Here is a 22,286-nt window from a genome sequence, read left to right as displayed (position 1 = left end):
TGGACGAGGGGATCGAGTGCACCCTCAGCAAGTTTGCAGACGACACCAAGTTAGGTGCGTGTGTCGATCTGCTCGAGGGTAGGAAGGCTCTGCGGGAAGATCTGGATAGGCTGGACCGATGGGCCGAGGCCAACGGTATGAAGTTCAACAAGGCCAAGTGCCGGGTCCTGCACCTGGGGCACAACAACCCCAAACAGAGCTATAGGCTGGGAGATGTGTGGTTAGAAAGTTGCCTGGCAGAGAAGGACCTGGGAGTATTGGTTGACAGTCGGCTGAATATGAGCCAGCAGTGTGCTCAGGCGACCAAGAAGGCCAGCAGCGTCCTGGCTTGCATAAGAAACAGCATGGCCAGCAGGTCCAGAGAAGTGATTTTCCCCTGTACTCAGCTCTGGTGAGGCCTCACCTCGAGTACTGTGTTCAGTTTTGGGCCCCTCGCTACAAGAAGGACATGGAGGTGCTTGAGCGAGTCCGGAGAAGGGCTACGAAGCTGGTGAAGGGTCTGGAGAACAAGTCTTACGAGGAATGGCTGAGGGAGCTGGGACTGTTTAGCCTGGAGAAGAGGAGGCTCAGGGGCGACCTTATCACACTCCACAGGTACCTTAAAGGAGGCTGTAGCGAGGTGGTGGTTGGTCTATTCTCCCATGTGCCTGGTGACAGGAGGAGGGGGAATGGGCTAAAGTTGTGCCAGGGGAGGTTTAGGTTGGATATTACAAAGAAATTCTTTCCTGAATGGGTTGTTAGTCACTGGATTAGGCTGCCCAGGGAAGTGGTGGAGTCACCATCCCTGGAGGTCTTTAAAAGACGTTTAGATGTAGAGCTTAGGGTTATGGTTTAGTGGAAGATTTGTTAGCATTAGGTCAGAGGTTGGACTGGGTGATCTTGGAGGTCTTTTCCAACCTAGACTATTCTGTGATTCTGTGAAATTCAGCTGAGTATTCATGTTTGCTGTTCGTTTTATATCCTGATTTTTTTAAAAGCTTCTTCCTTTGCCATACATAGAATTTTGTTCTTAGAAATCTTTCTTCTATGTCATGACTTCCAAGGAATACACCTTCCAAATGATCAGAGTATGAAGCAAAAAGAAGCAGCAGAAATTCAGAAGAAATATTCATTGGCATGCTATGCAATAGGAAAGAATACATCCATGTGTAAGTCTCATAATTGTCTTCCAGTTCTATTGGCAACAAAAATATGATAAATGACTCATTGAATAACTGTTTTTAATATACCATAAGCCAGTATTTTATCCTGTGCAGTCCGTATGCACCAGGAGGTCAAGATGATAAGATCGCCCCACTTTCTGAAATAAAAACATCATAGCTAGAGAAGAACCCTTATTTAGAATTTAATTTTTGATTTTTGAAAATATTTGAGTTAAAATCTCCAGATGAGATCCCAGATAACTGGTTTTCTTTAGCAAAAAAGTTTAACTGTGCTTTAACTAATGAGAAGACATACAGACTGAACAAACATAATAACGTCCAGGTCCAGTTTATATGCTTTTTTTTTTTTTTTTTTTTTTCTGATATTTAATTAACAAATAATACTGTGGCTAAAAAAGACAATCTGAAATAAACATCTCTGGGTTTTTTGAAAAGATTTTTTTCTTCTAAACTTGCCATATATCAGATCATCTGCACATTCCTCTAAATGGAATGAAGTTTTTAGCAGGGATGAGTAAGCTCTCTTCTACATCAGTCTTATTTTAAAAGCCAGTAAATAAAGTTTTCACTTAAAATGGTTGTGTTGCTTAAAATAACATCTAGACACGGCAATCTCTCCAAGTAAGGATATGTTTATCTGAGGAACATGCACTTCCACACAATATCAGCCAGTCCTCTTAGGGATGGTTCCACATGAACTCCCTTCTGCCTGCCTGGACGGTTTTCCCCTCAAGCTATGTGGGAAATTTTTCATTAGAAGTTCAATAACAGTGTCAAATCATTGATGCATACACCATGTACCTGCATACCTACAGGTTAAATACAAAGATTACAAGAGATTGTGGGGAAAGTGTTTTGATGGCTTCATGTCTCAGACAATAGAAGAGGGCACAGGTATGTCAAAAATAAGTGAGTTGGTGAGTAACAAGGATTTCTGGTCAGAGATGTTCCTGAGATGTTCCTTTAACCATGTTAAAGAAAGACCTGAACACTGATGTCCTACATCACCAAGATAGTTAAGGCAGAAATTTATAGCAGGGCAAGAGTTCTTTCACTGATCTCATATATCATTTCTCATGGGCAAAGGACAACTTTGCTAAGCAGGTAGTTTAACGAGAGTACTACATGAAAAAAACACACGTTACTCAGCAACTTTATATAACACAGATTGAAGCAGACAGCAGTGCTTCATGTACAGTGCTGAATGACTGGCATTTTCATTCTTTGTTGTTTTTGAACTGTAAAATATAGTTACAGTGAAACATGTATACTTGTGCATAAGTGATTATATAAGAAACACCATTCATTTTCAGTAATAGCTAGCTGTGGAATTTGAACTACTTAGCATCAACCACTGTAATTGAGTGTGGTTACTTCACACCTTCATGTTTACAGCCCAAGATACAAGGATGCAGAGCTGCCAGAACATTTTACACTTTCCTTCACTGCTTCAAGTTTTTGCATACTTACACCCTACAAAGGCAGGGCGTCTGAAAGGGAGTCAAGTGCACAAATATCTTTAAAACACTCCACTGACTGTGGTTGTTTCCAAGGTGGGGATATTGTTTTCTGTCTTCAGATGCTAGTCCATCTATCTGTTTCACCCATGAAAGCTTACTGACAAATCTTAACTCTAGAAGATTTTTCACATGTAAAATTCACTCTGTGATTTTTTTTTATCATCTCAGTCTAACGTTATATTTAAAGACTACAGGCTGGAGCATAACATTAAAAAAGAATACTGTATGTCTGTTGCATCTACACATGAACAACATACATATGTGGATATCTGACCCCTAAAAGTACTTGCAAAAGTGTACTTACATGAAATGAGCTCATTGTCAGCTGAATGAAAAGTCTGATATGTCTTGAAAGTCCTTGCACCTGTTCATCAGTGATGAAGGTAAATATAAATTCATGGATCCCCAACAATGGAATTAGAACAAGTGTAGATCTTGCCAATCTTAAAAAGAAAATGTTTGATTATGGTATTACTCAACATCCTTGATACAAAGTTTAAATGGAGCTACAAAGAAAATATTCCAGAAATTATTTTTCTGCTAACCAGGGAGATGAGCAAAACTGATGCCCATCTACAAAATGGCAAGGAGGATCTGGGGTATTACAAGCCTTACAATTTGGTGTAAGGGAAGGTGATGGAGCAGGTCATCTTCAATGTCATCACACAACAGGTACAGAACAAGCAGGTTATCAGACCCAGTCAGCATGGGTTTATGAAAGGTAGATCCTGCCCTACTAACCTGAACTATAACAACAATACAAGGGAAAGGCTGTGGATGTTGTATATTTGGACTTTAGCAATGCATTTGATACAGTTTCCCATATCTTTTTCCTGGAGAAACTGACTGCTCATGGATTGAATGGGTATGCTGTCTGCTGGGTAAAAAACTGACTGCATGGCCAGGCCCAAAGTGTTGTTATGAATGGAGTTAAATCTGTTTGGCAGCTGGTCACGAGTAGTGTTCCCCAGGGCTTGGTATTTGGTCCAGTTTTTGTTGTTGATCGAATGCACCCTCAATAAGTCTGCAGATGACACCATGTTGTGTGAGAGTGTTGATCTGCTCAAGGCTAAGAAAGATCTTCAAAGGGATATGCATAGGCTCCATTGATGAGCTGCATCCAATTTCATGACTTTCAACAAGGCTAAATGCTGGGTACTGCAATTGTGTCATAACAACCCCAAACAGTATAGATGTGGGCACAAGTGGCTGGAAAAGTGCCCAGCAGAAGAGGACCTGAAGTGTTAGTCATAGAATCACAGAATCATCATAAAATATTTTGGGAGGTGCTCCATCTCTTTGACCATCCTTGTGGCTCTCCCCTGAACTCGTTCTAATACATACATATTCTTCTTGTGCTGGGGGTCCCAGACCTCCAGGTGCAGTGGTCTTGAGAGCAGAGCAGAAGGAGAGAATAACTTCCCTTGCCTTGCTGACCACGCTTATTTTGAATGCAGCCCAGGATACAGTTGGTTTTCTGGGCTGCAACTGCACACACTGCTGGCTTGTGTTGAGCTTGTCAACCAACACCCCCAACGCCTTCTCCTCAGGGCTGCTCTCAACCCATTCTCCACCCAGCCTGTATTTGTGCTTGGGATTGCCTTGGCCCAGATCCAGGACCTTGCACTTGGTCTTGTTGAACCTCATGAAGTTCACACAGGCCCACCTCTCTTGTCTGTCAAGGTCCCTCTGGATGTCATCCCTTCCCTCCAACATGTTAACTGCACCACACAGCTTGGTGTCATTGGCAAACTTGCTGAGGGTGCACTTACCCCACAGTCCATGTCACCTACAAAGATGTTATGGCTGGTCCCCCAGTACTGACCTCTGAGGAACACCACTACTCATTACTGATCTCCACTTGGACATTGAGCCATTTACCACAACACTTTGAGTGCAACCATCCAGCCAATTCCTTACCCACTAAGTGGTCCATCCGTCAATTCCATGTCTCTCTAATTTAGAGATGAGGATTTGATGAGGGTCAGTGTCAAATGCTTTGCACAAGTCCAGGTAGATGATGTCAGTTGCTCTTTCAGATAGGACCATCAGTGCTTTACCACCCTACAAGAAGGCTATCAGATTTGGCAGACATGACCTGCCCTTTGTGAAGGGCTGGATGTCACCAATCACCTCCCTATTTTCCATGTGCCTTAGCATAGTTTCCAGGAGTAAATTAGGTCAACAGCCAACACGTGAACTTGAGCCAGTAGCGTGCTTAGGTGGACAAGGAGGCCAATGCCATCCTGGCCTGCCCCAGAAATAGTGTGGCCAGCAGGACTAGGGAAGTGATTGTCCCTTGGTACTCAGCACTGATGGGAGGGAATATGGAATATGGAAATAGGTTCCTTGATAAGGATTTAATACTGGAATTTACTAGGAACTTAATACTGGAATGGCCATCCACTCTCCCCCCATCCAGTTCACAGAATCACAGAACTGTAGTTGTTGAAAGGGACCTCCAGAGATCATTGGGTCCAACCCTTCTGTCAATGCAGGTTCTCTAGAGCAGGTTGCACAGGTAGGCGTCCAGACGAGTCTTGAATATCTCCAGAGAAGGAGTCTCCTCAACCTTCCTGGGCAGCCTGTTCCAGTGCTCTGTCACACTCACTGTGAAGAAGTTCCTTCGCATATTGGTGCAGAACTTTCTGTGCTCTATTTTGTGGCCATTGCCCCTTGTCCTGTCCCTACAGACCACTGGAAAGAGGTTGGCCATATCCCTTTAAAAGGTTGGGCATATCCCCTAAGTTGCATTAGACAATAAAATACTTGATATAAGTAAGGTAGGACTGTAGTAGGAGACAGGGCTTCACAAAGCTCTTAATAATGAATGATACTAAGAACTGGAAAGAGATGAAATGTGTAAAACAGCATATCCTCTAGTTCCCATTTATTTAATTGCAGTTTTCATATTACATGTGATTTCCTGGCTTGACCTTGCAGCTGCCTTTTCCTTCACTATGGACTTGTCTGGTGACCACTGGACTATTGACTATCTTGACTACTTTCACTGGACCTGCCCTGCTCATTTTAGTACTGTGAGTCTATGCCCCTTGTCAATTAGATTACTGTCCCTGCCTGCCTTGCTGTCATTCTTTGCTTCTGGCTCACCTGCTCTTGCAGAGCAGCCTGTCCTTGCTGTTCCCATAAAGTGGGAACATGTTCATGCAGAGGTCAGTTTTAGGACTTCATGTAAGACATGCTGCACCATTGAGAGTCTGGCTAGGAAACAACACAGGAGAGCCAGCAAGAGTGCAGACTAAGGCTAGTTTTCTCATTTGGATTTACAAGAAGAAGAGGGATATTCTTCAATCAATGGTGTTTGTGTCTGTGAAAAAGAGCTAGATGCTAGTGTCACCTAGGAAAGTCCCACAGATCTTCTGAACCTCCATTTCTTTTGAGGGCCCTTTGTCACAATCAAGGAAAATAAAAGTGTCACAGCAGTTAAGGCTATCTTTGTATAGTCTAGTTACATGAGTGCAGAAGTCTTACTGCATTGTAAACTCCTCGAGAAAATGCCCATAATGCTCAGCACACAGGCAATAACTTATCCTTCTTACTCAGATGAGAAACTATTTGTGGAGCCTGTTTCTTTATTTGGCTTTCATGTGTCTAATTCTGAATACCTTTTACATTGGTGGTGGTAGGTAAATGTTTAGTTTGCAAGTTCACACTGGGAATCTTCTGAAGCATTAAAAAAAAAAAAAAAAAAAAAAAAAAAAAGACTAGGATTTCTTCGTATTTATTACATACCTGTATTTATAGTCATGAAAGCTCATCTGCTGGGCTTTCAGTTTGGAAATCAGCATCCTTAGAATTTTTAAGAAGATGCCAAAATTAACCTTGAAAGAAAATATATATTGGTTATTTACTCAAGATTTGATGACATTATTCATATAGCTATAAAAGAGCCATAAAATTAGCATTAAATATTTGTATAACCTGATGTCAAATAACCAGAATGCAACTGTGTTCAGGTCAGAACAGAAGCAGGTTATTAATACAGCCACAGGAGAGAGCACAAAGCAGTAGTGACAGGCTGTGCTGATAGGAACTCTCTGCTAGTGAGACACTTACAGCATTATTGTACCTTTAAGTTATAAAACTTTTCACCAAAATTAGTCAGATAGGCAGGATGTGGTTGAACAACAGCAGCACATGGAATTCTCTAGATAAGTACTTTATAGTCAACTGGATAAGGAAGCTCTGGGCAGTGCATACTTTTACATATAATTCAATGTTAATAAAATTGTTCTGACTTGACTGAGACTAACCTGACAATATTTACCATCTAGTGTGGCCTGCAAAGGCCTATACAGCATTAACTATTTTACTTTCACAAACAAAAAGCCCTATAGAAAAAAGATGTTCAAGCTGTGCAGTTAGGAAATTTAGCATTGCCTTATTTCAGCCTGATTTACATATATGTTATGGTATGTGATCTTCCATTACAAAATTACATTTTAATTTTAACATGGAACGGTGTTTCCCAATTTGGTCGATGGACAATTACTCAGGACTACTTTTCTTGTCTTCATTTGTTGTATAGTCCAGTTATTGTCCTGTATAAAAAATCATACACTTTTCATACTATTCTCTACAAATGTGCACAGATATATCTTTAAAACATCACAGGGTGATAAGGAGATATTATTCCCTTTAAAACAGACACCTGAAAATGGAAACATAAATAGATAGAGTTCCAAAGTGTAAGATCTCAGTAATTCAAGTTATTTTGGTTTGATTTCCTTCAGATGAAAAAGAGTCATCATTATGTCACAGGGACATAATGAGGTTCTCACCAGCCCACCTCGCATGTCTGTCAAGAGCCCTCTAGATGCCATCCTTTCCCTCCAGCATGTTGACTGTGACACACAGCTTGGTGTCATTGGCAAATTTTTCAGTTCCTTAGTTCTTTGCACTGATTTACACCAGCAAAGATTATGCCCTACCATTTCACTAGCTAACAGGAAATCATGCAGAAATATCTTCATTAAAAGGTATTTTTAAACTACTGATAATCTCCATCCAAGTGCTATTCTTCAAATTATTTATAAATTCATTCCTAACTCTTAGATCTGTTTAGTTTCATGTTATTCAGGGAACTTGCTCTGGGTTGAGCATACTAACATCAATGACTGTAACATTCTTACAACAAAAGCAAAACTCTGGGATCTCTTTAATATAATAGAAATGCTAGTCTTTGGTTTTGCTTGTTATGTTCCACTAGCTGTTTATTTTCTACCCAAGCTCCAGAAATGTAAATTGGCAATCCAGTCTTCCTTCAGAGTTAGACATATCCAGGAAGAAATTCATTCAGATCCCCTCAGTTCTGGACTTTGTCTGTCTTGAACACCCCCTCAGTTTTGGGGCATTTTCAGTCTTGAACACTTCCAGCTTTTGCCTCTTCTCAACTCTCAGGCCTTTTCCCTTTCTTTTCTGGTTCTTCTCTCCACTGCCTTTTTGAGACAGACAGACAAACGAAGACCTCCATTGTCCTTCAATTATTTACTTTTTGTTGACTGCTTATTAAGTGTGCAATTCACAACTATGTCCACTTTCTTTCTCACATGGCTTTCTCCAACTCAGCAGCAGCAAAACAGTCCATCATTTTTTCACTTAAGTAATAATGTCTACAGCTTTTCTCCAGCGTAACAGAAAACAATGTTCTTTCCAGATGCACCAATGCCTCAATATTGCATTTTGAGCAATCCTTGCATAAGTAAAGAACACCTCTTCTGTAGATTTACTATCTCAGAAAGATTAGCAAGATGCTAATCTAATAACCTATTCCTCTAATCCCTTTATGCCTTGCTGGCTCTGTAAAAATATAAGATAATTATGGATAGACATCATAGCCCCACCTACCAAAAATCTGTGCTCATAATTATGTCCTCATGAATTGTTCTGTTCATGCTATTTTAATTGCTTCGTTATCACCCAATTTCAGGTTTAGTCTTCTGTGCAATTTTATTATTATTTTAAACTGTATCTTAGTCTTACCATGCCATGTTTCAGTTTATTCCATTCTTCTGATGCCTGATTAGAGGAATGTTTTATCTCCGTGACCAATAGGACTTCCTGTTGCTACTTCTCTCTGTCCTTGTTATCACATGAACTTACTCTGCAGATGCTCACCACATTGTAACACTTTCCAGAGTAACCTGCTCACTGCATCAAGTTAGGCTACAATTATGAGCAGCAAAAGGCTTTGTGTTTGTTTGTGCAGAACTGTGCAGAACTCACTGCACAGATACACAGTAGTGTTTTGAGAGACTGTTACTGAAATTCTTGTTGCTTGCAGATAGACAAAATGAAGCAATGTCTAACCCTACACAGTAAGAGATCTCATCTACAGTCTTTTCTGTCTCATGTCCTCCAAGGATTTGATTACACTGGGAAAAAGTGTCACAAAAGATATATTTCTGTATGATACTGGAAAAGATAAAATAATTCTTACTGTAATGGAAAACAACATAGGTCCTCGGATGATCCACCAGATTCCCATGTGCTCATTTGTTCCCCAGCACCTGCAGAATAATTTAAAGTATAATTACATTATTTTCATAGAAATAAATTAGAAAGCTGAAATAATGTGTGTATATATTTCAAATGAAATTTGACAAATTTTAATTTTTTTAGGTGACATTCAGGAGAAAATTGAATTAGAATAGAACAAGTCTCACCAACAACTGTTATTGTATGTTTTCTGAAGATCTTTCCACTAGAGTCTTGAGAGAAGTTTCCATAGGCTGTGTACTTCATATGAACGGCAAAGTCATTGTGACACTATTAACAGCAACACTGAAAACCGTAAGACTGGAAAACTGATGCCTACTGGTGCAGGTTACTCTTACTATTTAATTCACTGAATATTGAATGAATTCATCTAATATCAGCTTTTTGTGAATATCAGTTTTTGTCATTATCTGTTATAACTTATTTTTTTCTTCCAAAATGGCAGTGAATGTTAATTAAACTCAAACCACAGATGGTCTCCAATGAAAGCACTGGTCTTCTTTTCTTGCTAACAAGATGCTCTCAGTGAAGATGTTTGTGTTGAAATTTTGCTTCATGAAATTTCCAGGTTCACATTCATGAATGTGAATATGAATATGATGAATAAATGAATGAATAAAATAGTTTGCATTTGAGAAACAGTGTATGTTCATTTTCTTTCTTGATTTATACATGTGAACCCATGAATTCCTACTAGTTTACTGTGAAAGGACTAAAATGAACCTAGAAAATCTAAGAAGTATTAATATGTGTAGTATGATCTTAATATAATCCAGTTGTCAATACCAGTGTCAATTACTGCCAATGATTTCCAGAAAAAAATAAGCAACTGAAAACCACTATTCTAAGACACTTTTCCTTTAGCAACCTACCCTGTGTTCTCCAGTTTTGATCTGCTTATTCCCCACGGCCCCACAAACAGAATAGGAACAACTGAAAAGAAAAGGAGTTGATTACAGCTAAGCTTACAGAATGATTCATATAAAATAAAGATACACTACAACAGTGTGTGGTGCAAAGACATGTGGTTTTCAGTACTCTATTTAGATGTACAAAAATCAGCCTGTTCCTGTACTTCCCCATTTGTAGCTTAAAGGCAATAAGAAATTTAATTCTACAATCGAATATCCTATTTTCAGTATAGAAATTGTCACCACTGGAATATATATACACATACAAATATACATAGCTACATACACTTCTGACTAGTCTTAATCTTCTAAGTCCCTGACCATGAGATTTCAGAATTGGCACTTGAGGCATCACAGACTACCTAAAGTACTGTTTTTTAACATTTTTCATTTGTTGAACCTTAAACATTTTTTAGTGGAGACATAGAATTCTATCTGGTTAGTTAACACAAATAAGAAAAGCTTGCTTTTCTGACTTACCTTTCATGGACCCCTTAAAATTAATCCATGGTCCCTGTCCCCCTATTGTTGCTCTCCCCCTCCCGCCCCCTTCCACCCCCCCACCCCCCCCCAGGGAATCACAGACCACAGAGTGAAAAAAATATTGAACTAAGTATTACTACACTGTTCCAATGGCCTATAAATATGCAAGTACAAGCTTCAAGCACAAGGCAATGTGAACTACAAAAGGCATCTATTCAGCTGGATTCTCAGCTCAACAACCCAGGGCAGATTATCTGGTGGATATGGCAGAATGAAGAGGAGATATGGGTCAGAACAAGGACTATTCATGAGTCTGGGAATGCTAGCTAAGGTTGTGGGGAGAGCTGGAATGGAGGGAGCAGTGTGTAGAAAGGATTGGATGCAAAATACTCTCAGAGGTAATACTCTGTACTGGTGAGGCCACACTTGGTCACTGTGTCCAGTGCTGAGCTCCCCAGTAAAAGAGAGACATGAGAGAAACAAAGATGCTGAAAGGACTGGAGGAAAGGCTGAAAGAGGTGGGACTGTTCAGCCTGGAGAAGAAAAGGCTTGGAGGAGAGGTCTTATAAGTCTATAAGTACATGAAGAGAGAGTACAGAGGATGGGGACAGGCTATTTTCAATGGCACCCAGTGACAGGACTAGAGTAATAGGCACAAACTGAAAATCTGGAGGCTCCATCTGAACATCAGGAACACTTATTGACTTTGATGGTGACAAAGCAGTGGCACAGGTTGCCCAGAGGGGTTGAATAGTGTCCCACCTTGGAGGTATTCAAAAGCTGTCATGGACATGATCTTGGACAACCTGCTCTAGGTCTCCTTGACTGAGCCAGAGAGGTTGGACCATATGACCTCTAGAGGCCCCTTCTTGCCTCAGCCATTCCGTGTTTCTGTAAAAATAGACCTCTGCATGGGTAATATGGGGAAAGAGATAGAAACCATCTCACTTGGATGTAAGTTTGTTTCAGTGTAGAAAGTAGGTCTGAGAGAACAACCAGGGTGTGGACTACTTGGGAAGGGAGATGACGTGCAGGGGAATATGGAGTTTTCCAGTGGGGAAACATGATGCTAGGGAGGGTGAGTGGACATTATCAAGTACAGTTCCTGGGGATTAGCTGAGGAGGTGTGTGTAGCTGCAAGTGTAAACATGCTGCTGGCTCAGTAGCAGTACCACAAATGTCTGTAAGAAGTGAAAGACCAGATCTCCTGTCTAAGGAGTAATTCTAATAAATATAAATAAGAAACAGCTAAATAGTGGGAAAAGACCATTATGAAATCAGTGACAATTACACGGGTATGAGAACAATTGAGGGGACCTTACAAGTAGATAATACTTATAGTCTTACATTGGTAATCAGATTTCTTAACAGACTTGTCCTATTGCAGTATGAACAAGTAACAAAACCTGCAAGTGAGCTGGTGATCAAAGCAATAGCATTCAGAGAGGTGGAAAGAAAGAGGCAGCAATGAGAGAACACTAACCAGCATGAAAGACAGTGGTCTTGGTGTACCAGAACCATTAACTTTAAAAGCTACAATAGCACATGGATCTTTAAAGAATGTAAGCGAGAACAGAGAAATCAAGTAATGAATGATGACAATGAACCTCAAAAGTATAAAGTACAGTAAAGGAGGCAGCCCAGAAGTTTGCCAGTGGACAGTGAAGAGTGGTGTTATCATTTGACAGAAACTTTTAATAGATAAAGAAGGATGGGAAAAAGCATGAAAGAGAAGTTAATTTCTGAAGAGGAATAAATAAAAGAGGAAAAAAAAGGATACCAAAAATTGGATAGCATGTTAAAAACTTCAACCCTGAAAAATAATCTTCATAGCAGTATTCTGGATAGATACAGGTTAGGCCAGAGAAAAAGATTCTTTAGGAAATACCAGTTCTTATTTGATTATATCTAGAGTTGCACACATGGAAAGATTAAGATGATATCCTACTTCTCTTAAACATTAAAATTCACTCTTCAAAGGTTCTTCTCTTCTCCTTTTAATTCTAGGAAAAGTCTAGATATTAGTTACCCAAATTTAACTTCATAAGGTAAAATGAATCTCATTCTGTATAAGGTAGACTAAATTTAAGATTTAAATTCTATCTGATTTTAAGAACTCACAGGAACTCTGAAGTGAAACATCACTTAGAGCATGGGCTTCAAAAAACAAAGCAAAAATCATACTGGGGGACCAGAGGAGCAACAGAGTTTCGGAGATGGCACAGAAATGAAAATGAAAAATAAAATAATAATAAAAAAATTCTACTTTAATCATATAGAGCTTGACTTCACATTTAGATAAGAAGGAAAGATTTATTTATTTATTTTTAATATTAACTACTTGATTTCCCTGTGAACATAAGGAAATTGGTTGAGAGTCCTCATTGGTTATGGAGAGAAGATGACAGGAATCTTTTTTATCTGCTTTATTGTTAAGATCATTTACCCTCAGAAACTAGACTTGTTCTGGAGCAAGACCAATTTTCTGAGACTATTCTGACCAAGAAATTTCTATCGAGATACCAAAATGCAGGATTTTAATATTCCTGTTTCTGTTTTCTATCTGCCCTGTTAACTCTTGAGAAAACATGCACAGAGATATCTCTCTATGTACCTAGGTTTCATCACCAAATCTGAGCTGTAATATATTGGAATATTTGTACATATCCATCTCAGATCAAACGTGTGAGTGGATTTGTTACAAAAGGATTCCTTACGTGAAATTTCACATCTGCATTGGGACCTGAAAAAACTGCATTTGAGTATCTAGCATTTACTTTGAGGCACTGTGTTCCAAATGATTGATGAGTAAATAATCAGTACAGTATATAATCATAATAATCTTCATCATAAGTAGTAACTACCTATTTCGAACAAGTTTTTAATCACGTTAACCTAATGAAGTTAAACTTAAATTTACATTAAAGAGTATAACAATATTTCTGTCTCAAAGGTGGAAAAAGAAAAGGGGAAAAAAAAAAAAAAAGTTTCTTCCAAGTATGTAATAAAACTTGCCTTTCCCCATTGTACATTCTTCCTGAATTGAAAGCAGTGATTTTTGTTAAAGCTTTTTTCTGATCTGATGTCAAAATGCCAGGATAAGCTACACAGTGAGATAATTTTGAATTAAATTGAATAAAATAATTTTGAGTTAATCGAAAACACTGCACCCACTTCTATTCTTGTTCTGTACTCTCACCTCTAACCACATTATTAGCTCATTGTTGTGTTGATTAGCAAAGAAGGCTAATCTCAAGGGCCTCAGAACTCCTCAGTTTCTCAGGAACTAAGCTGGAATAACCTGTTTTTCTAGTTCATGGTGATAGGCTAGTTTCTTTTTTCTTTTTTTTTTTTTCTTTTTTCTTTTTTTTTCTTTTTTTTTTTTTCTTGTTTGTTTGTTTTGTTTTTCTCCTCATCTATAAAGAACTAAGAGGTACAAGGTACTGAACCATATATTTGAGTTCTTTTATTGGTACAGGAAGCAAAATAAAATAAATATTTTTTGGCTTTAAAACTGCGAACAGGAAGAAAAGAATATAGATATTCTCACTGTTAGCAAACGAAAAAAACCTTACACAACAAACAAGGTCAACAGTAAGTTTTGCATTCACATCATAGAACTAACTGATTTAATACTCCAGAACAAACTGTGTCACTGCCAAACTCACTAGGCCTGACTACTATTTTAGTGATTTCTGATGGCAATATTTCGCAATGCACATTATATTAACATTTTCAGAGCAATGCATATGATATCATGCCATGAATATCCAAAACCTGGTTCAACTTTTGTAAGAGACAAATATCAGATACCTTTTAACCATGTCAGTGTTAGTAAAAGCAAGATTTTTCTGTAAAAGGTTTCTGGGTTCATGCATCAATATTCTTTCAGACTCGACAGTTTTGCCCAGAATTAATTTTCCACACTTACTTCAAGAAGCTTTTAAATTACATTTTTGAATTTATTTATTTTTTGTTGAGATTTCCCGTGTGGTATTTTTGATGCTGAAGCCCTGTTTCAGTCGTTCCTCAAAGTGTTGGTATTTTCTACAGCAATTTTTCTCATTTAATAAATATAGTTTATTTAATAAATACAGCTATAAAGGCAAGAAAAATAACCTTATCTAAAATTCACTTAATTCTAGGATTTTTTCCAGTAGTCCATTTGGTTTATATGCTATCCAATTAAAATCTCAGGAGATAATGTAGATGTCATAAAGGAGGAAAATTAGCTGTTTGAATTCTCCATGAAAGTACATCTTGAAGACAGCTAGAACTAAATGGCATGAATTATTGTCAAACTGACAAGGAATTTTCTACAGTCTTAGTAACAATCAACGAAAAATTATTTTAAACACGTGGAGGTTTCTTCATTACAGCTGTAATCAGTGGAACTTCAGTCTTAGCTGACATTTGCTTAATTTATTTTTGAGTTTAAACATACCTTTAAAATTTTCCTCTTTATCCTGCAGAACAGCAGAGTAACTATGGAATAATTTATTTATAAATATGTAATCATCCACCATAGTCTAACCATCCTATCACCCTCCTCAAGTCAGGCCATTGAATATGAATCAATAACTCTTGCACCAAATCCAAGTATTGTCTAAAAGTACATTTTATATCTTCATTTAAAACCTTACAAGACTTGCAAGTTGTACAGGTAGATTTTAGATGACTATTGGGAATTAGGAAACCTTGACATTCCCCCTTGTCCACACAAATAATTTTGTCCATTATTATGTTCTCTGAGTGAGCACCAAATACAACTGTCAGATTACACACACCTCTCATACAAAAACAAAAAAGAATACGATTTATACAAAATTGCTCAAATGTTTGTAGCTAAATTTACATTGTCTTTATTCCATTAAAATATGTCTGAAATATAGGACCTATATCATATAGAGTTTCACACTGTCCTCTGATTTAAAGCATACTTTAGAACTTGAAGAACTTCTTGAGATAGCAAGGTAAATATATAAAAGCCAACTGCTTAATGTACAGACTTCTTCACCATGTAGATGTTCTATTACAAAGGAAGAAAGTGAAGGTGCTGATAGTGCTTTAATATTCAGTGATGACAGAAAATATGGTCAAATATAGAAAAAACTTCTTCTCATGCTGTCTATTAAGCTATTTTATCTTATAAAACAATTAACCTATTTTCTGTACCTGCAGGTCAAACTGAACTGCAGCTAGTGTGTCAATTCTAATAACTTTTATTGACAATTGCTGAATTCAAAACAACAAAAAAAGTCTTTTTTTTTTTTTTTTTTTTTTTTCTCTCTTCACTACAAAATATCCACCAATGACTTAAAAAAAAAGCCACAGAATCAAGAACTTTGAAATTGTTAGGTACTTACCCCATCCTATCACAATATATGTCTGTAGCAGTCGCCTTTCAGAGAGTACAGCAGTAATCAATAATGTATGGAGATAAATTCCTTCTACCAATAACCAAAAATAATTTGCCCCAGCAAAGTAATGCATGAAAAACTGGGCAGTCCTGCAAATGATTAAAATCTGTAGGAATGAAAGACCAATCATCATTGTAATATAGAAAAACTCTGACAAATCCTGTTTTATTCTTGTTAGTTTAGCAACCATTTTAAAACCAGTGTGTGGTTTTGGTACATATGTAGTTCAGTCATATATTCTGCAAGATACTGAGCTGCTGTTATTTTGGGAGATCTGGACTTTCTGAGAGTAGAGAACCTGTGATGCAATTAGGCTGTGTATGGCTCTTTGGAGGAAAAAGGAGCTGAAGGTAGAGTGGCTCCTGTTCATGCCAGGGGTTGACACTAAGAGCAAGGGGAAGAACTGAGGAGTATTCATTTCATGAATTATACTCAGTAGACAAGAAGTGTTGCTAGTACACAAGCAGGTCAGCAGAAAGTGACACTACAGTGGCTGTTCTGTTCAATACTTACTCTGATTAATTTCTGGTTACAATTTCAAATTCATTGTGATCTACAGCTTCCTCATGAAGGGAAGCAGATGGGAGATGCTGATCTCCTCTCTGGTGACCAGATAGGACCCAAGGGAACAGCATGGAGCTGTATCAGGGCAGGTTCAGATTGGATATTAGGAAAAGGTTCTTCATTGAGAGGGTGGTCAGACACTGAAACAGGCTCCCCAGAAAAGTGGTCATGGCATCAAACCAGCTGAAGTTCAAGAAAGATTTGAACAACACTCTTAGACATACGGTCTGATTTTTGAGTGGTCCAGTGTGGAGCCAGGAGTCGGATTTAATGATCCTTGTGGGTTCGCTACAAGAAGGACATGGAGGTGCTCGAGCGAGTCCAGAGAAGGGCTATGAAGCTGGTGAGGGGCCTGGAGAACAAGTCTTACGAGGAGCGGCTGAGGGAGCTGGGCTTGTTCAGCCTGGAGAAAAGGAGGCTCAGGGGTGACATTATCGCTCTCTACAGGTACCTCAAGGGAGGCTGTAGCAAGGTGGGGGTTGGTCTGTTCTCCCACGTGCCTGGTGACAGGACGAGGGGGAATGGGCTTAAGTTGCGCCAGGGGAGTTTTAGGTTGGATCTTATGAAGAACTTCTTTACCGAAAGGGTTGTTAGACATTGGAACGGGCTGCCCGGGGAAGTGGTGGAGTCACCATCCCTGGAGGTCTTTAAAAGACGTTTAGATGTAGAGCTTAGGGATATGGTTTAGTGGGGACTGTTAGTGTTAGGTCAGAGGTTGGACTTGATCATCTTGAGGTCTCTTCCAACCTAGAAAATTCTGTGATTCTGTAATTCTGTTCTTTCCAGCTCAAGATACTCTATGATTATATGATTCATTCAAATATATTCCAAATTTATGTTCCAATAACCAGAAAGGATTTACTGAATTAATCTGTGATTAATCAAGCTTTATTCAGTACTTTTAAGAGGAAATGAGGAGAAACAAGACTTGTAGTACTTCTGAGATCTGTGTGCTACTCAGAGAGGTTAGAAGGGAGTGTAATAGTTTGAAGGTTTCTATACTGGATGGCCACAAATTTTGAGAAGAGCTGATAATTGAAATAGGATATTGACAATGAAGTCTGTGGTATGTGCTCTTTGTCATGACCTGCATATCAGAAATTTTACTGATGAGCTGTTAAGTCAATAGTCCCCAAGCAGATGTCCAGATGTCCCGTGCTATGAAGTGATAAACATCTTACAGGTAATTTAGCTTGCTAACATGGGCAAACCATATTGATACATCATAAAAGTATAATATATCCACAGTGGTGACAATGAAAGACATTGTTATTCCATTATGTATAGAAGTGTAAGAAAATTAGAATATTTTCCTATTAGAGAAAAACCTTTAAAGTACATTTTCCCCTTAGTGTACTTTCAATGCAAATACATAGTTTGATAACATTGCTCAAAAGTAAGATTTGTGTGCATTGTGCTATGCATATCTAGAGCAAATAAATATAATATGAAAGTGCAAAATAAATGGTTAGATTTCCTCCTAAAACTACAGATGTAATAAAATTGTTTTGCTTATGTAGAAGTTCCTAAATATATATATTTATTCATTTTTTTTTCTATACAAACCTTTATAATAAAATCAATATTTTATAATTTATCAAATCTTTTTTTTTTTTTTTTTTTTTTTTTTTTTTTTTTTTTCAGATTACCCCAAGCTTTATCAGTAAAGTTTTAGCATTTGAATCTCAACTAACAAATACCTGAAATCTTGATGCCACTTGGCAAACTTCTGAAACTATAACTGTTATGTCTACTGACAGCACACATTCACTATTAACAATGAACTAAAAAGTTACCTCAGGACTGAGGTATAATATCCATCCTGTTTCATCATTTGGCCTTTTGGAGTAAATATTGTAGAATACAGTGTCTTTTATAAGAACTGCTGTGGCACGCAAGATAAAAGACACAAATAAATTCATATGGATGTAGTTTCTTGTGCAGTGAAGTTTTCTGTAGGAAGAAAATATATCAATCCTTTGGACTATATTTAATTAAAACAATAACTAAATACTGTTGTAGTCATATTGCTGCCATTAATAGATTTTAATTAGGAATTACCTTTGTAAGACTTATTATTAGAAAAAAAATATATATATATATACCAGAAGTTAAATAATAAAATCAAATATATGAAAACAAGAATGTGCATACTCTGTATAATTTAAAAATGCATGAAAATTTGTACTAACCTGAGCAAAGAAAGTGTAAGGAGAGCTAATACAAGTGAGATGAGAGAAAAATAATATCCTATAGTGTACAACAGCTGTAGTGTGGTAAGTAATTTATGTTCTTCTTCCTAGGAACAAAAAAGAAAGATAATATATCTGTACAATACATGCAGGCAGGTAAGCAGGACATGAACATAGCTCAGAAATCTTTGAGTCCAACTTTGTGTTGCAACAAAGCCATGGCGGGTTTCTGGTGTCTGTTCCCTGCAAGTCCTCATGAAATCATTGCAGGAAAGACACAAACAGGGAACAGCCTTAGTTTCTTTTCAAATTTGAATGCACTCAAGGTCTCATTTCCAGAATAATCTTGCACAAACGCCATTATGAGTCTTAATTACAGCTAGTCATTGCCATGACTACATGCAACAAAATGGATCCTACTGGTTTAATAATTGCAGAGTTAACTGACTCCACCTGTGCAATCAAATGCAATTATTATTTGTGTGGCCTGGGGACACAGCTACATAACATTCCTTTGTGCACAGTTTTCAGAGTCAGCTGTGTCTGAGTCATTGAAATAGACTGACTTCTGCCATGAATATTTATTTCATAACAAACAGAATGATTTAATTATTTATTATATTTATTATATTTAATTATGAATTAATTAAACAGACAGAGGAGGTGAGGAAGGGGCATTGCCCTCTATGTCAATGAGCTGCTGGAGTGTATACTGCTCCGCCTGGGGTTAGATGAGGAGCTGACAGAGAGCTGATGGGACAGGATTAAAGGGATAGCAGGGGTAGGGAATATTATCGGGGAGTGTGCTACATGCCACCTGACCAAGAAGACCAAGCAGATGAGGCCCTCTATAGCCAGATAGAAGGAGCCTCATATTCTCAAACCCTTTTCCTCATGAAAGACTTCAAACACCACAGTATCTGTTGGAGGGACAGCATAGCAGGGCATATCCAGGAAGTTCCTGAAATGCATTGATAACAACTTCCTTCTCCAAGTGATAGAGGAGCCAATGAGGAGAGATGTTATGCTGGACCTCATTCTCACCAACAAAGAGGTACTGGTGGGGAATTTGAAACTCAAGGGCAGCCTCAGCTGCAGAGATCATGAATTTGCGGAGTTTTGCATTCAGAAGACATAAAGGAGGGAACACAGCAAACTTGGTACTCTGGACTTCAGGAGAGCAGACTTTGGCCCGTTCAGGGATCTGCTTGGTAGCACACCATAGGACAAAGACCTGGAGAGAAGATGGGCCCAAGAAGGCTGGTTAATATTCAAGGGTTACCTCCTCCAAACTCAGGAGAGATGTATCCCAACAAAGAGGATGTTGGGAAAAACACCAGGAGGTCTGTGTGGAGAAACAAGGAGCTCCTGACCAAGCTCAAGCAGAAAGAGGATGCCTACAGAGAGTGGAAGCAAGGACAGATACCCTTGAAGGGATACAGAGATATTGCCTGGGCAGCCATGGATCAGGTTAGGAAAGCCAAAGCCCTTTTAGAATTTAATTTGGCCAGAGACATCAAGGGCTGTATAGGTACTATACGGTTTTAAGGGTTCTATAGGTACTTTGTTGATAAAAGGAAGACTAGGGAAATTGTAAGCCCTCTCTGGAAGGAAACGGGAGACACAGTCACCCAGGATATGCAGAAGGCTGAGATACTTACTGACTTTTTTGCCTCAGTCTTCACTGACAAGAGCTCCAGCCACATGGCCCAGGGTCCAGAAGACAAAGTCAGGGACTGGAAGAATGCTGAACTGCCCACCATAAAATATCAGGTTTGAGACCAGCTAAGGCACCTAAAGCTGCACAAGTCCATGGGACCTGATGAGATACATCCATGGGTCCTGAGGGAACTGGTGGATGTAGTTGCTACATCTCTCTCCATCATATTTGAGAAGTTGTGTCAGTCTAGGGAAGTTCCCACTGACTAGAAGAGGGAAGAGATAACCTCTATTTTTAAAAAGGGAAAAAATGAAGACCCTGGGAACTAGGGGCAGGCTGGATGGGACTTTGAGCAATCTGGTCAAGTAGGTGTCCCTGCCCATGGCAGGAGGGATAGAATTAGATGATCATTAAGATTCCTTCCAATCCAAACCATTCTATGATTCTATGATTCTATGCCATGAGCAAGACCTCAGAGGAAGAATGGAAGAGCTTCATTTGATATTTGTTCCTGCTATACTTTTTTCTTTGTGTATCTGCCTCCCATACGTTCATTTTGCTTTTCTAGTTCAAGAAAATCTTCTCTACAGAGGAGACATGGAAATGCAGAATATGTTATTTTCATAATCCACACCTTCCCAACAAAGATTTTTGTATGCTAATGAGTACTATCTGGGTAGCAGATTGAGCTGTGCCTGCTGGTAGAAACTCTCTTGGAGGGAGTGCAAGTGCCCAGGAAGAGCAATGTGGGTGCATGGCCATACTCAGCTCTATGAAAATATTCAAACAGGCAAGAACCTAATAAAGAGGGTGAGTTACAACCTTGGCTATGACATTTGTTCAAAACCAAAGTATATGAAATCAAGGTGAATAATCCATTGTGGGTGGATACTAGCTCTGGTATGTTGGTATGTTATGCTTAACATCCACATTTAGGATTGTTTGGAAAGCTTTTCAGAGAAACTTCACAAATGATGACTTAATGTGGTACTTTTCTGCCCACAAGTTACAATCCAGAACAGTCAATAGACAATGGAAAGCCCTCAGTACTCATGAAATTTTATTGTACTTGAATAAACTGTGAGGTTGGTCTAAGAGACTTTATTTTGACATCAGTAAAGATGAGCTCTATGGCAAAAGAAGTTACAAGAAACTGAAATGAGGTATACTATATACTTTATTTTTACCTGAAATTCTGCTGCATTCATTGCATATAATTGCATGGTTGGGTAAGCAGGCAGCAGGATTGACCCCTGGATTCCTGTTTGAACTTTTTGCTTAAAACATAACATGAAAACTGAAAGCGAGCATACGCAGTTCCAAAGTGTTTTCTTGCAGAGAACATGCAGCCAGGCTTCTTTGCAAACACAGAGGTAGCAAGGATGATTCCCAGCTTCAAAACCCAAAGCTGATTAGTAAATATTTTAATTTTATCTTCAGTACTAAGAGCTGAGCATTGTCAAGGTATTTCTGCTATGCTCTATATTCAGCCCGGGAGAGTAATTTCCCATTCTGGCAAAGCTCAGTGTTGGGGCTGTATGCTGTATCAGGCAGGATGGAATTTGTGTTATGTTAAATCCTCCAGTCTGCTGCTAGCTAGATTATGAGCTGAAATTCCAGACAAATGGAATATAAGGTTTTGCTTTTCACACTTTTACAGTTGAAAGGACCAGTTAAAGCTCAGGAGGCCATGGGGAGTGAAGCTGTCTGACTTTGGCAGAACAGGGACCCTCTGAAATTAAGCTATTTGCTAGGAAAATTGTAGATTTCTTTTCTTTTCTTTTCTTTTCTTTTCTTTTCTTTTCTTTTCTTTTCTTTTCTTTTCTTTTCTTTTCTTTTCTTTTCTTTTCTTTT

The 22,286-nt window shown here is 38.5% G+C and overlaps 1 protein-coding gene across 1 annotated transcript in view; it reads right to left on the bottom strand.

Moving 5' to 3' along the window:
• GLP2R (glucagon like peptide 2 receptor) overlaps window positions 1-22,286 on the bottom strand; it is a 34,707-nt gene that overhangs the window by 8,206 nt on the left and 4,215 nt on the right. Inside the window, exons 4-10 of the mRNA XM_035342712.1 lie at window positions 18,773-18,879; window positions 18,377-18,533; window positions 15,963-16,122; window positions 10,075-10,135; window positions 9,144-9,213; window positions 6,437-6,525; window positions 2,988-3,126 (exon numbers count right to left, since the gene is read on the bottom strand). Of these exons, the coding sequence (XP_035198603.1) occupies window positions 2,988-3,126; window positions 6,437-6,525; window positions 9,144-9,213; window positions 10,075-10,135; window positions 15,963-16,122; window positions 18,377-18,533; window positions 18,773-18,879 (783 nt within the window). The remainder of the gene's footprint in view (window positions 1-2,987; window positions 3,127-6,436; window positions 6,526-9,143; window positions 9,214-10,074; window positions 10,136-15,962; window positions 16,123-18,376; window positions 18,534-18,772; window positions 18,880-22,286) is intronic.

The sequence above is a fragment of the Oxyura jamaicensis genome, chromosome 18 (assembly GCF_011077185.1).
Source record: "Oxyura jamaicensis isolate SHBP4307 breed ruddy duck chromosome 18, BPBGC_Ojam_1.0, whole genome shotgun sequence".
Taxonomy (NCBI): Eukaryota; Metazoa; Chordata; class Aves; order Anseriformes; family Anatidae; genus Oxyura; species Oxyura jamaicensis.
This window is presented reverse-complemented; position numbering and strand designations above follow the sequence as displayed.